At 34.0% G+C, this 12,763-nt stretch overlaps 1 protein-coding gene across 27 annotated transcripts in view; it reads left to right on the forward strand.

The window, feature by feature from the left end:
* Fxr1 (FMR1 autosomal homolog 1) overlaps window positions 1-12,763 on the forward strand; it is an 877,806-nt gene that overhangs the window by 47,257 nt on the left and 817,786 nt on the right. For 11 of the 27 annotated variants that reach the window (XM_087186580.1, XM_087186582.1, XM_087186581.1 and 8 more), the window contains exons 11-15: window positions 1,671-1,757; window positions 3,139-3,346; window positions 7,867-8,070; window positions 10,332-10,532; window positions 11,128-11,208. In XM_087186580.1, coding sequence (XP_087042706.1) covers window positions 1,671-1,757; window positions 3,139-3,346; window positions 7,867-8,070; window positions 10,332-10,532; window positions 11,128-11,208 — 781 coding nt within the window. The remainder of the gene's footprint in view (window positions 1-1,670; window positions 1,758-3,138; window positions 3,347-7,866; window positions 8,071-10,331; window positions 10,533-11,127; window positions 11,209-12,763) is intronic. The other 16 variants (XM_087186587.1, XM_087186590.1, XM_004834651.4 and 13 more) reach the window with 7 other exon arrangements.

The following is a 12,763-nucleotide window of genomic DNA, read 5'->3' on the forward strand; positions in this document are numbered from 1 at the left end:
TTATCTGCTTTTAACATCTACTTCAAATTACAATAATATTTATTCCCCTAACTTTTCATTTTTAGGGTGGCATAATTCACATTCTACCTTCTGTTCCTGTATGGTTTTTTTTGTTCATATCACTAATGTTGTATAACGAGTTTATTACAGGAATGTTTAGTATCCTTCCTAAGATGGTAATTGCCTGGAAAAGGAAACATTCTTTTATTTATCCTTATACATTAGCATAGATCCTGGCAATAAACAAATAGGTATTATTTGGGATTAGCTAATTAGATATAAATTTGCCTGGCCAAGTTGCTAAGTTTGACTTTGGGTAAATTATTTTTCTCTTATAAAAGTGGGATATTTCTTAGTTATGTTTAGTGAAAGTGAAATAAGATATAGATGTAGAATGCATAACATAATCCAAGAAATGTGGTAGGAAATTAAAATTGTCTTAGTTTTTCCTCCTTCCTCTCTTTTATTCAGTTCGTATCTTTCTTATCTGCTTGTTAATGCCGAAGAACACTGTCAAGACTTCTCACTCTCTAAACCTAGATTAGATATCTCTTGTTTTTGTGTACCTTCATAGTTTTCTGTAAGCACCATGACCCTGATACTTTTCTGCCTTTTAATCAGTGATGCCTAAAAGTCACTGGTTAGAATTTTTGAAAATAAATCAGGGTGGATTCATATATAGAACAAAAAGTTCTTAAGCCACACTTGGTTCCATATTTAGAACCAGAAGTTCTCAAACCAGGCTATTTAAATAACTGTTAGACAATTTAGTGTGTAAATTCAAGAAAATGAGGAAAGAATTGAAAGTGGCTTGGAAGTTTAAGCTTTACTCTCATTTTCCAGACTTTTAAGAAGTTGATATGTGTTTCTATAAAAGAAAAATCCTCACTTAGCCATCTTATTTCTCTTATCTTCAGTGTTTTTAAATCCAAGGAAACAAAGTTGTTTAATACCTGTGACTAAGTATCTGTTATTAGTACTTTTAATTTTTGCATTATGTAAATATTTGTTCTGTATATAGTAGTCAACAATCACCCCAGTGCAGTACACACTTGACATCTCATTTTCACATGTTTAGAGATAAGTTGGCCAATGAATTTAATGATATCTTTTACAATTACACCTACTAACTGGTCTGAATGTTTATGGCCAGTTTGAAGAAAGTTTTTTTTTCTTTCTGTTTTTGTGTTTTAACCTTTTTTTTTTGGTACTGGGGCTAAAACTTGGGACCTTGCGCTTGCGAGGCAGGCGCCAGAACCACTGAGCTAAACCCTCAGCCCTAAACTTTTTTTATATACTTAAAATAGGAATCAAATCCTAGTGATTTGTATACTTACACACTTAGCAATAAGAAATCCTAGTGATTAAAAAGTGATTTCTGAAATTTAACAACTTACTGAAAATCTGAATATTTTAACCATACTGATTTTAGCACTGCCCCCCAAATCTCAAAGTTTAGTAGATATAATTTGCTGTTTGCTTTATAAAAGTTTTCCAAGTTGTATAATGCTATCTTTTTTTTGGTATGGGGATTGAACTCAGGACCTTAGGCCTGCAAGGCAGGCGCAGCACCACTGAGCTAAATCCCCTGCCCTGTATAATGCTATCTTAAATTCTGGCTAGAACTTTGTTAAAGTATTAAGTACTGAGGACATTGTGTTTTCTTACAGGGGATGGTTCCGTTTGTATTTGTTGGCACTAAAGAAAGCATTGGAAATGTGCAAGTTCTTTTAGAATATCATATTGCTTATCTAAAGGTTTGTATACAGTTTATATTTTTGCATCTCATTGCTGCATTTGCTACGTAACTGTTCTTTATTTACTACAAACAAATGAAGAGGTCCACACATTAAACATTTCATATTTGTTAGATAGTAAGTTTCAAATTTTTACATCTCTTTAATTCAGTTTCAGTTTTGCCCAGTTTTTATTACAAGAAAAAAATGAATATACTTTACCATAATAAAATGGCTTTCCAGTACATTGTTTTGTCCTCTTAATCTGAGCTTTTAACTTTCTTTCCTTATTGTTTTAAGAAATGGTCACTTTAATGTTTGTTGAATTTGAATGTCATCACTTAGATAGATACCTGTGTGTTCTATAGTAGATCTTTTGTTATTACTTTCAGACTTTTTATACAAAAAGGGTACACAGACCCAGGAGTAAAGTTAGGCTTCCTTGCTAACTTTTACCTGAATCAGCTGTACTATCCTCATAGATATCATTTAATTCTTTGTGTACATGTGTGTGTGTTTGCATGTGTTGATGGGGATCAAATGTAGAATCTCCCACTTGGTAATTAACTGTTAGAGCAACTGTAAAGAGCAAGGGAACTTAAGAAAAGTAATCCCCTGTAAATAGTAAATATTACCGTTCTTATTTGCTACTCTTTCTTGGCTTTGTTCCTGTTTTCTCTGGTTTAAAATATAGTAATATCCCCATGTGTGCTCTGCTTCTACTAGTGTGTTTTCCATCCAGTCTCATATCATTGCTGCTTGTGTAATGTGTTGAAAGTGCCCAGGTGATAACATTTGTTTTTGAATTTTATCTGTATTTACCGGTCTCATTTCAGACTGGTATTCCAAATTTACCTTCCAGTGTTCTGTTTACTTTAGTAAAGAACTTCGTTTTAGATGCTGTACTTTCATATCTTGCATGATTTCAGTTTCTGAATCAAGTTTACTAATCTATTTAGGTCACAACTCAGGTGTCATTGCTTTAATAGGACAAGTAGCTTATTAATAGTACCTTCATAGATAGTAGTTGTGCTTTAATTTAGCAGAGTTTTAACTCTTCAAGGGAAAGATCTGCTAACTGTATACTTGTTAGCAACTTAATGAATGAGTTAACACTATGTTAAATGTCTCTGAAGAAACGAGAGTCTTATGTCTCCTTTTATATTGTGTGCTTAATAACGGTGTGGTTGGCACACACTAAGGCCTTTCATATATGTTTGTTGAATTCAGCAAATAATCTTGTAAATTGTGTTAACTAGGAATACAGTGCTGCTTTACCACGTAACTATCCAAGGCGATGGATTTTTTTCTTTAGTAGGGAGTACAATTCTAGTTCTAGGTTTTAAGAAGACACAAAAAAATCACATGGAAAAAGATTTACCCTTTTTTATTTGGTTTATAGGAAGTGGAACAGCTAAGAATGGAACGCCTACAGATTGATGAACAGCTACGACAGATTGGTATGGGTTTCAGACCTTCTTCCACCAGAGGGCCTGAAAAAGAGAAAGGATGTGCCACTGATGAAAGTACCGTCTCTTCTGTACAAGGTTCTAGGTCTTATAGTGGAAGAGGCAGAGGTCGTCGGGGCCCTAATTACACCTCCGGTTATGGTAAAAAAAACATTTTTTATTTTTGTAGTATTAGTTTTCGTTTAGGTGCTCCAACACATTTTACATATAATTAGTTAGTTTACCAATCTAACTTGGCTTTGAGGGTGAAAAGTAGGTCTGAGGTATATGTCTTAGTAGTGATGGTGAACTTTATGTATTAATGACAGTAAAAGGTTTGTCATTTCCAAGAAGTTATGTAGTGTATTTTTGAAGAAATGAAGCATATTTTTATGTTGGCAGTTCATAATCTTGTTTGTTCTAAAGATTTTGGATGAATATATATAAAAGTTATTTTCCAAACATTTCCCCAACACAGTTTTCTACATTTTCCAATAAAAGCCCAGTAATGGTTATAATAGTTATCATCTAGTATACCCTAAGAATAGTAAAAATGAACAGTAGTGCTAATGACTAGACAAGGATTACATATAGGAGATTTTTAGTAGCTTTTAAAATATACTTTGACTCATTTAGCAGATCTTATTACATTAACAAACCATGTTATTATTTTTTATGTAATGTTTCACCAAAATGAAAGACAGGAAAAGTCAGAACCTAATTTTATAAGTGAGCATTTTTATAAAATGTATTTCACGGTGTGGATGAGTCCCAACCCTAGTAGGAAGGGGCTGGTGGAGTGGTGATAGTTAACAATTCTCTAATCCTAAATTCTCACTTATTTTTCTTCACCTTTGGACTTGTTTCATTTTTCTACATTTGGTCTTGGATCTTAGCAATGACTTGATCCCCCCCCCCTTCTTTTTTGCTCTCCTTCCAATGCCCATTCTGTTTTGGGAAGATGTCTCATAAACCTTTGCAGAAATATATAGTATTTAAGGAAAACAGAAACCATAAATTTGAGGTGTACAGATTCTGGATCCAGATTTCCTGGTTGAAGAATTATGTAATGATGCTAGAGTTCCATGAAACTTACACTGTTCTTTCATTTGTTACTGAGGTGGAAGATAAAAGTACTGTATCTTTTCCCTTTAGTGTCATATCCTCCTCTCTATTATTTTCTTGATGTATTTTATTGTAGTAAACCTTGCATTAAAGTTTTAATGTATAATTCCAGTAAAATGTAGAAATTTTCACCATGCAGAGGACTGAGAATTGTAAACTATTACTGTATTCTTTAAATTTAATACAAAAGGCAATGCAAGTAACCAAAATAGAAGTTGAATATACTCTTAATTTTTGGAGCATAAATAACAAAAATAATCAGATTCTGGCTTTTTGGATGATGAATGATGAATTTATCAAATAATTTTATTAGTCTTTGTGAAAGAAATCCACTTAAACTGATGAGTGGTCACTGGCAAAATGCTTTTGTCTAAAGTAGATAAATTCATGGGATCATGGCAAAGTAACATTGTTTGGAATGGATTGTTCAGTAGATGGCACTCTTACATCTGAATCTTTGTAGAACCAATAACATATTTCTTGAAGTAGCTATTGAATTTGAGAAGATATTTTGAGTTTATAGATGTTCTTAAACTCTTTCTATTAGAAGGATTTATAGGTTATAATTGTGTGTTTGCAAAAAGAAATATTTCTTAATGTAGCATCTCGAGTTGGTATGTGCCCTAACTTGGGTGACACAAATTTAGCATATTCTCTGTTTGTTTGGCACACAGAGCATATCTTTTTTTTTTGGTACCGGGGTTTGAACTCGGGTCCTTAGGCTTGTGAGGCAGGCGGCGGAACCACTGAGCTAACTCCCCGGCCCCAGAATATACCTTAAAATTGATGTCATCTTGGATTTGATAAAATGTGTTTTTAACTCATAAGTTTAGCATATATGACCTTGAAATTCATCTTGATGACTTTAGACATTATAGAGAGGGGGAAGTCTGATTTGAAATTTGGTTAAAATTTGTTTTAAATTGTGAGAGTTATTTAGAATTTGATTAGTGTTATAAATCATTTTTAAAGCTTTAAAAACAGTTCCTTGAATTGTGAGTTTGTTTTTCAAAATTGAGAGGTTGAAATATTTACAGCGATTTTTATTTAAGAGTATTTGTTTCCTGTTGACACTATAATAAATTATAGAGCCAAGAAGAACACTAATAATCTTGTAGGTCAAAGTTGAACCTTGGCTCACTAGACTAAATGTTTTTTTGAGATGGAGGTCTTGCTGTGTTGTCCAGGCTGGCCTGGAACTCTTTTTTTTTTTTTGGTACCCAGGATCGAACTCTGGTCTTTATGCTCACTCGTGAGGCAGGCGGCAGAACCACTGAGCTAAATCCCCGACCCAGTGGAACTCTTGATCCTTCTGGGTCAGCCCCCTAGTGAGGAAGCTGCTTAGCTGGGAGTATAGGAGGATGCCACTGTACCCAGCTGGTCTAATTTTCTTTTAGAGACTCTAAGAAAGATTCTGTTCTCTCCTTATCTTGATGGGCCTTAACTTTAGTCATAGTTGTAATGTGTTTTTTGTGAAACCAAAAACACTTAAGGCATTAAATATGAATAAAGATGAGCACTAGCCAATTCATTGACTTTTTCTTTAAACCTCAGTCTTACCCACTGGAAATGAATACTAGATTTAGGTTAAACTAGTGGAAGAATTTCTGTGCTTGTGACCTTGGGTTAAATAAATGAGAGTTCGGAAGGTCCTTACCTCCCAATTTTGGTATTCTTTTCAGGCAGAGTAAGTAGATTTGTAAAATCAGACATTCATACATACTCAGAGTTGTTTTTTTTAAGTATTCGTGAAACAGGAACAGTCCATGCCATCCACTTAATAAAATGTTATTTGTCATTTGGAGAAATGAGTGTTAAGGAAGATTCAGTCCCTTCAGTTAGATTCTCATCCCCACTTAAGAATTGAGAATGAATAATAGAAACGATCTATTTTTTCTAAAATGTACTTCCAGGTGATTATTTAATCCATTCTTCTATAATTGACAAGTGATATTCATATTTTAGTAGCACATGGAGAAAAAGGGACGTATTGCAGTTACCTTTGAAAGAGAAAGGAAGTTTATAACTCCTTCATTAAAGTTTATAATTTATTTCCTGCACTCATTTAATTTTATGCCCACAAAGATTTTTGTGTTTTGCTTTTATTGTCCAATGACTAGAGTTTTAAGTACAAGCATCTTACAGGTATTTCATGAAATATTAGGAAATTAACTATAAAATTACTCAAATTTATCAAGAGAAAATTGTTATGTAAATGTTACTAGGCATTTGGGGACATTTAGAACTAACAAGATCTGGAGTTCTCATTTTACATCATAGACCAGTTTTGAAGTAATTTCACAGGAAAAAGAACAGTGTAATTATAAAACTGTATGATAGATATATACTACTTTTTTAAAAATAAGGAAAGAGAATTTGTTTTCACTTAAGTGGTCTGAAACTAGAAATTGACCTAGGTTATGAGGGAAGTGGCATGCCAGAACCAACAAAGAATGAGTGGGAATGAATATTGTAGAAAGATAAAATAGAAAATTTTCACAAGTCATGCTGAAATTTCATCCCACACTGGTCATAGCTCTGATTCTGTTGTCAGATGAGAGATGTCTTCTCAGAAATCTTAAAATTGTCCAGTATTCTCAAATACCTTATTCTAATTTGAGGCAGTAGGACATATTTTATGTACAATTGCTGAAAAATATACTTCTGGCTTGTGTTATCAATGATGAGAAATGTTTTGATTGCAGAGATGTTTAAAATGTGAAAGCACACCCTAGAGCAGTGGTGACAAACCTTTGGCATGCATACTGCAGTGGGCTGTTTGTATAATTGAAAGTTCTAAAAGATTCCACAGCAATCAGTGTATATAATGGTGGAATCACTGCACTATATAATGAAAACTATTTTCCCATATTTTTCAGTTTGCTTTCAGATGTTACTAGTTAATATTTCTTGTACTAATAATTTCAGTTATTAAAACATGCAAATGGCCAGAAATTTTTTGCAAATCTCCATATTAAATACATTCTTGTGTTTTTTGAAATTGTCCTTTTGACTCTACATCAAAGCAATTCATTTAAAAATCTGTCTTGACTAGTAGATATAATATTTATACTTGATCCCTCAGTTAATACATTTCTATTTCTTTTCTTTTTTTTTTTTTTTGGTACTGGGGATCGAACTCAGGACCCTTGCTCTTGAGAGTCAGGTGGTGGAATCACTGAGCTAAATCCCCGGGCCAATACATTTCTTTTTTTCCTCTCCCTTTGGTGATGCTGGGGATTGAACCCATGGCCTTTTACACTGAGCTGCATGCCCAGCAACTTTTTTGTTTTTTATTTTGAGACAGAGTCTCACAAATTTGTCCAGGCTGAGCTTAAACTTGTGATCCTCCTGCCTCAGCCTTCCAGAATGCTGGGGTTACAGACATATGTGACCACACTCAGTCTCCCATTTGCTTTTAATTTTCATTTAGTTTTCTTTGAATCAGGCTATTAGTGTGCTCTTATGATATTTAATAGAAAATAATTTTTTAAAAATTTAATCACTTTTTAAAAAAATAGGATTCTTAACTGCTTTATGTTCTCTTCTTCCCCAAGGTACAAATTCTGAGCTGTCTAACCCCTCTGAAACAGAATCTGAACGTAAAGATGAGCTGAGTGATTGGTCATTGGCAGGAGAAGATGATCGAGAGAGCCGACATCAGCGTGACAGCAGGAGACGCCCGGGAGGAAGAGGCAGAAGTGTTTCAGGGGGTCGAGGTCGAGGTGGACCACGTGGTGGCAAATCCTCCATCAGTTCTGGTAGTCTTTTATATACTATGTCAGCATCCATTTTTCTAGAGAGTTTAATTGTAAGAAAGTTAATTTATCACTATAGGCCAGCCATATTTGGAAGCTTCTATTTCCACTCAATTGTCAAATAGAGAGTAGTGGACTATATAGCAATCAGTGTAGGAAAGGCCTTGAAGAGTGTTTCTCATTAAAGGTTTACTTAAAAATTTTCATGTCAGAACTTTTTTGGGAGGCTGATTTTCTTAGTGAAGTGGTAGTGAACAAATGGCACATGTGCACAGTGGGCTGTTTGTCATTGAAAGTTCTCAAAGAATCGCCATCACTGTCTTGGTGTTAGTATTTTGAGGGTCAGGTGTTTATCCTTTCAGTTTGGTACGGCTTATGTAATTGTAATTATTTTTCCTTAGAATTTTTGAGTTTATGTCTCTTTACTAGCCAGACCCAGAGAATTCTAATGCCCAGTGAGATCTAAATACTACTTTTTTGTACTTAAAATTGAAAATTGTAGAGGCAACACTTAGGAAAAAATTTGAGGAATTGGGCTATAAAGAGGCATGTATAGATAACTATTAAAGATTTGAGGTGTACAAACTTTTGTGTCTTTTTGAAATTTTTAAAATTTTTAAAGTTATATGGAGTTATAAGAGCTGGCTAGGATGTTCTTTCTGAGCAAAATGAGCTAGAAAGGAGAACTGACAGGGATACATGGGGGTAGATTATTTCAAGGATACAGCTTTTCTGTATTTATTATACTCCTTTAAGAATACCACATTTTTCTTAATGTAATACATTCAAGCTTATATAGTATATTAAATATTATAAGAAGTTATGCATGTATATGTTAAATATATGCTAAGTGTACTTACAAGTCATAACAACTGAAATCATGAAATTACGGGAAGTTTTAAAAAAATTACAGATTTAGTTCTAACAAGTAAAGTTTTACAGGCTTTCAGGAAAGTAGTTTTTATATTTTAATACATTGCCCTGTTTCTAAGTGTTACAAAATTACAGTGTGCTCAATTGCAAAATAAATGTACTTTAGTGTTTGATTAATGGATAAACTTAGTGTCTTTTGCAAAGATGCTAGCTTGCTAGCTGTTACCAAAGGAAACTTAGGAAGGAAAAATCGTGATTAGGTGAATTTCTTCTATAATTTGTCGGAGGCAATAAATGCACATAGGTAAGATGAGTATTTTCCTTGAATTGTATTTTGAAACACTCTTCCTTTCTCACCTTCACTCTGTCTTCATGCTTTGTTTCTGGAGTTGGAGTACAAGTCAACATTCATTTCAACATTATCCTGGGCCGGGGATTTAGCTCAGTGGTTCCGGTGCCTGCCTCGCAAGTGCAAGGTCCCAAGTTCAATCCCTGGTACCAAAAGAAACCAAAACAAAAAAACAACATTATCCTTTCTGTAACCAGTTAGAATTTCAACCCTATTTAGTTTGCTGCTATGTCTTGGTTTCTCCTGATTGCTTGTTTCTATTATGTCATGGAGTATAGGTGCTGAATATTATTTGGAAGTAGTGCGTTAACATCCACACAAAGGAGTAGCAGTCACCTCGAACTTCATAAAGAAGACAGAAGCTCTCAGAATTAATTCATATTAGCTGAATATTTATTTTTCACTTTTCTCTAGCCTTTGGGCAGAAATACCTTGTTGTGAACTTGAATAGTAATACCTATTTCCTAATTAGAGTCATCTCTCAATATCGGTGGGTGATTGGTTCCAGGACCTCTTACAGATACCAACATTTGAAGATGCTCAGGTCTCTTATACAGGGTGACATAGGATTTGAATGCACTTAAGCACATCCTCCTGTGTATTTTCCGTCATCTCTAGATTACCCATAATACCTTAAATAACATAAATGTCCTGAAAATAGTTGTTACACTCTATTTGGGGAATAATGACATGAAAAAAGGGTCTATATTACAGTACTTTTTCCCCCCCAAGTAATTCATGATTTGTGACTGAACCCCATGGATATGGATATATATATTTTCAAAACGTCAAAGGAAATCTTAGGAAGCTTACGTTTGTGCTTTTGTTTTAAAATTTTTCATTTTAGTTTTTTTCATAATCATCTTTTGTTATTTTCCAGGTAAACTGATCAGACAGAAAACATTTTATTTGAAGACAGTTTATTTTTAATTGGGAGGAGATTGAAGTTTAACAGTAATTGATATAGTTCAATATATATCAAAAAGCATTCATAACTACAGCACTCTTAAATAAATATTTCTTGCCTCTGACATGAATATAGTGCTCAAAGATCCAGACAGCAATCCATACAGCTTACTTGATAATACAGAATCAGATCAGACTGCAGACACTGATGCCAGCGAATCTCATCACAGTACTAACCGTCGTAGGCGGTCTCGTAGACGAAGGACTGATGAAGATACTGTTCTGATGGATGGAATGACTGAATCTGACACGGCTTCTGTTAATGAAAATGGGCTAGGTATGTAAGCACTTAGAGAAAAGATATGTATACAGTTATATATATAAAAACTAATATTAATGTATGAAACTTTTCAAAAGTATGCAATTCGAAAATGACTTTTTCTTAATGTTTACTTCAAGGTAGATAACTTGTCTGTCTAGTTCTCAGATATGTCAGTTAAATTATTTGAGAGTGGAGAGTTCATTAAATTGCCCTTTGATGCCATTAAGTTGGTACAAATACCAAACTGCTCTTATTGTCCTCAAATTAAAATTGGGCTTTCAGCTTGCCTATGTAAAATTATTATAAACACTACTATTGAAAATACGTATACCAAGAGTGAGCATGAATTTCCAAAGGGCTAAACCCAAATGATATTCAAGGGGAAAACTTTATCCCTGAGTGATGGTAATTTAAGTCTGAGAATTTGAATCAAATCTGTCTTTTATCTACTTGGAATCCTTTAAGCTACAAGTGTGTATCCTGTCAGTACTGTATATTTTATTTTTGATGTTTAAAGTTTCTTTTCCATGTTTTGAAAAAAGAAAGATACTTTTTGTTTCTGGCTTGCTTATTTTGTCAGAATAGTTCATGGTAAACTTTGCAATTACAGATGATAGTGAAAAAAAACCCCAGCGACGCAATCGTAGCCGCAGGCGTCGTTTCAGGGGTCAGGCAGAAGATAGACAGCCAGGTAACTTGAGTGGACCTGTTGACATCAGGTCACAAGCATGAAAAGAAAAATGTCATGTGTCTGTGTTGTAAATATATTTACATGTACACGTGTGTATATACGTTAAAAACTTACTTTGCACAGATGTTTATTCAACTAATAAGACTACTATTAAAGTGAAAATGCATTCTTCTCTCAGTGTAAATGTTTAGTAACTAGTCTTAAGTCTGACCGAACTGATGTGTCTTAATGTTTTATATGAAAATACTGTTGAGAAGACTATTGCTTCATTCACTTGTCAGATTCTTCACACTTGAGTTGGGGCTTGCCATCCCAGGGACTTGGTTGTAGATTGTAACTGAGGTTGATTGGCAAAACTGGGCAGCTTTTTGCATGGTGCCTGCTTACTATATATCAATTCAGCACCTCATTTTCATGGGAATTGTAAAGCCCACAGTTCAATTAAAAAAAGAAAAATATTTGTATCTTCCTAATACTTGAAATGCATGCTGTATTTTTTATTGTAGTGTGATGCCTTTTCCTTTACACTTACTAACTAAAATTAATATTTACTTTCAGTGTTATGTAGTCATAATTTTAGTAACTGCAAAGAAACTTGTTTTCTATGTATATTATCTTGAGCATAATTCCAATTCCTGTGTACAGAGAGTCATATGTATATTCACCATGAAGAAATTGTGTGCACCACAAATAAACCCCTTTCAAACTAATCAATTTTGCATTCTTTCCAAAACAATTTTTTCATGTGTTTACCCCAGATAATATGAATGCTTGCATCTTCAGTGTTAAGTTTGTGCAGTGAGATTTGGGAGAACTAGTGAAAAAGGTATTAGTTTCCCATTCTGGAAAGTTCATGTTTTAAAGATAATTGGAGGGCTGGGGATTTAGCTCAGTGGTTTTGCCGCCTGCCTCGCAAGCGCAAGGTCCCGAGTTCGATCCCCAATACCAAAAAAAGAAAAAAAGATAATTGGAAATTTGAAAAGGAAGAGACCCACAAAATAGAAAGTATCCAGAAAATGTTTATTTTTTCCTTTTCCATTCTTTCCCTCCTTTAGTTTCGGAAATGAATGTATTTTAGATGAGATTGTATACCTTTCATTTTTTTGAAGATGGCACAACAGTAAATATGTATTTTCTGGGTCTACTTTAGAAATAAGAAAATTCAGGCTATCAGTGGGGTCTTAACATGGAATAAATTGTTAGGCAAATAGTGGTTTTAGTCCATAACAGGTCTAAAAATGTAAGATGTATTGCAGGAAGAGCAGATATTTCTAAATGGTATTAACTGAACCTTGACTAGGAATTTTCAATAATTGCTATCCTGCATCTATTCCTGTTGAACTCTGTCTGCTCTTTGGGATTCCATTCCTAGTTGCGCCCCACCCCCCACCCCCCCAAAAAAATCAAAAACAAAAAACGGTTGAAAGAAGTGCTAAACTGTTTCTCCATGTTTTGAGCAGCAGTTGTAGGGGAGGCAGCCTCTAAAGTTCAATCAGTGTTTTCTTAAAAACACCATGATTTGATTTCCCATTTTGCTCAAAATTTGTTACTCTTA

This window comes from Heterocephalus glaber, unplaced genomic scaffold (genome assembly GCF_053883595.1).
Source record: "Heterocephalus glaber isolate CG9 unplaced genomic scaffold, H.glaber_assembly_v1.0 deba00001504, whole genome shotgun sequence".
Lineage (NCBI taxonomy): Eukaryota > Metazoa > Chordata > Mammalia > Rodentia > Bathyergidae > Heterocephalus > Heterocephalus glaber.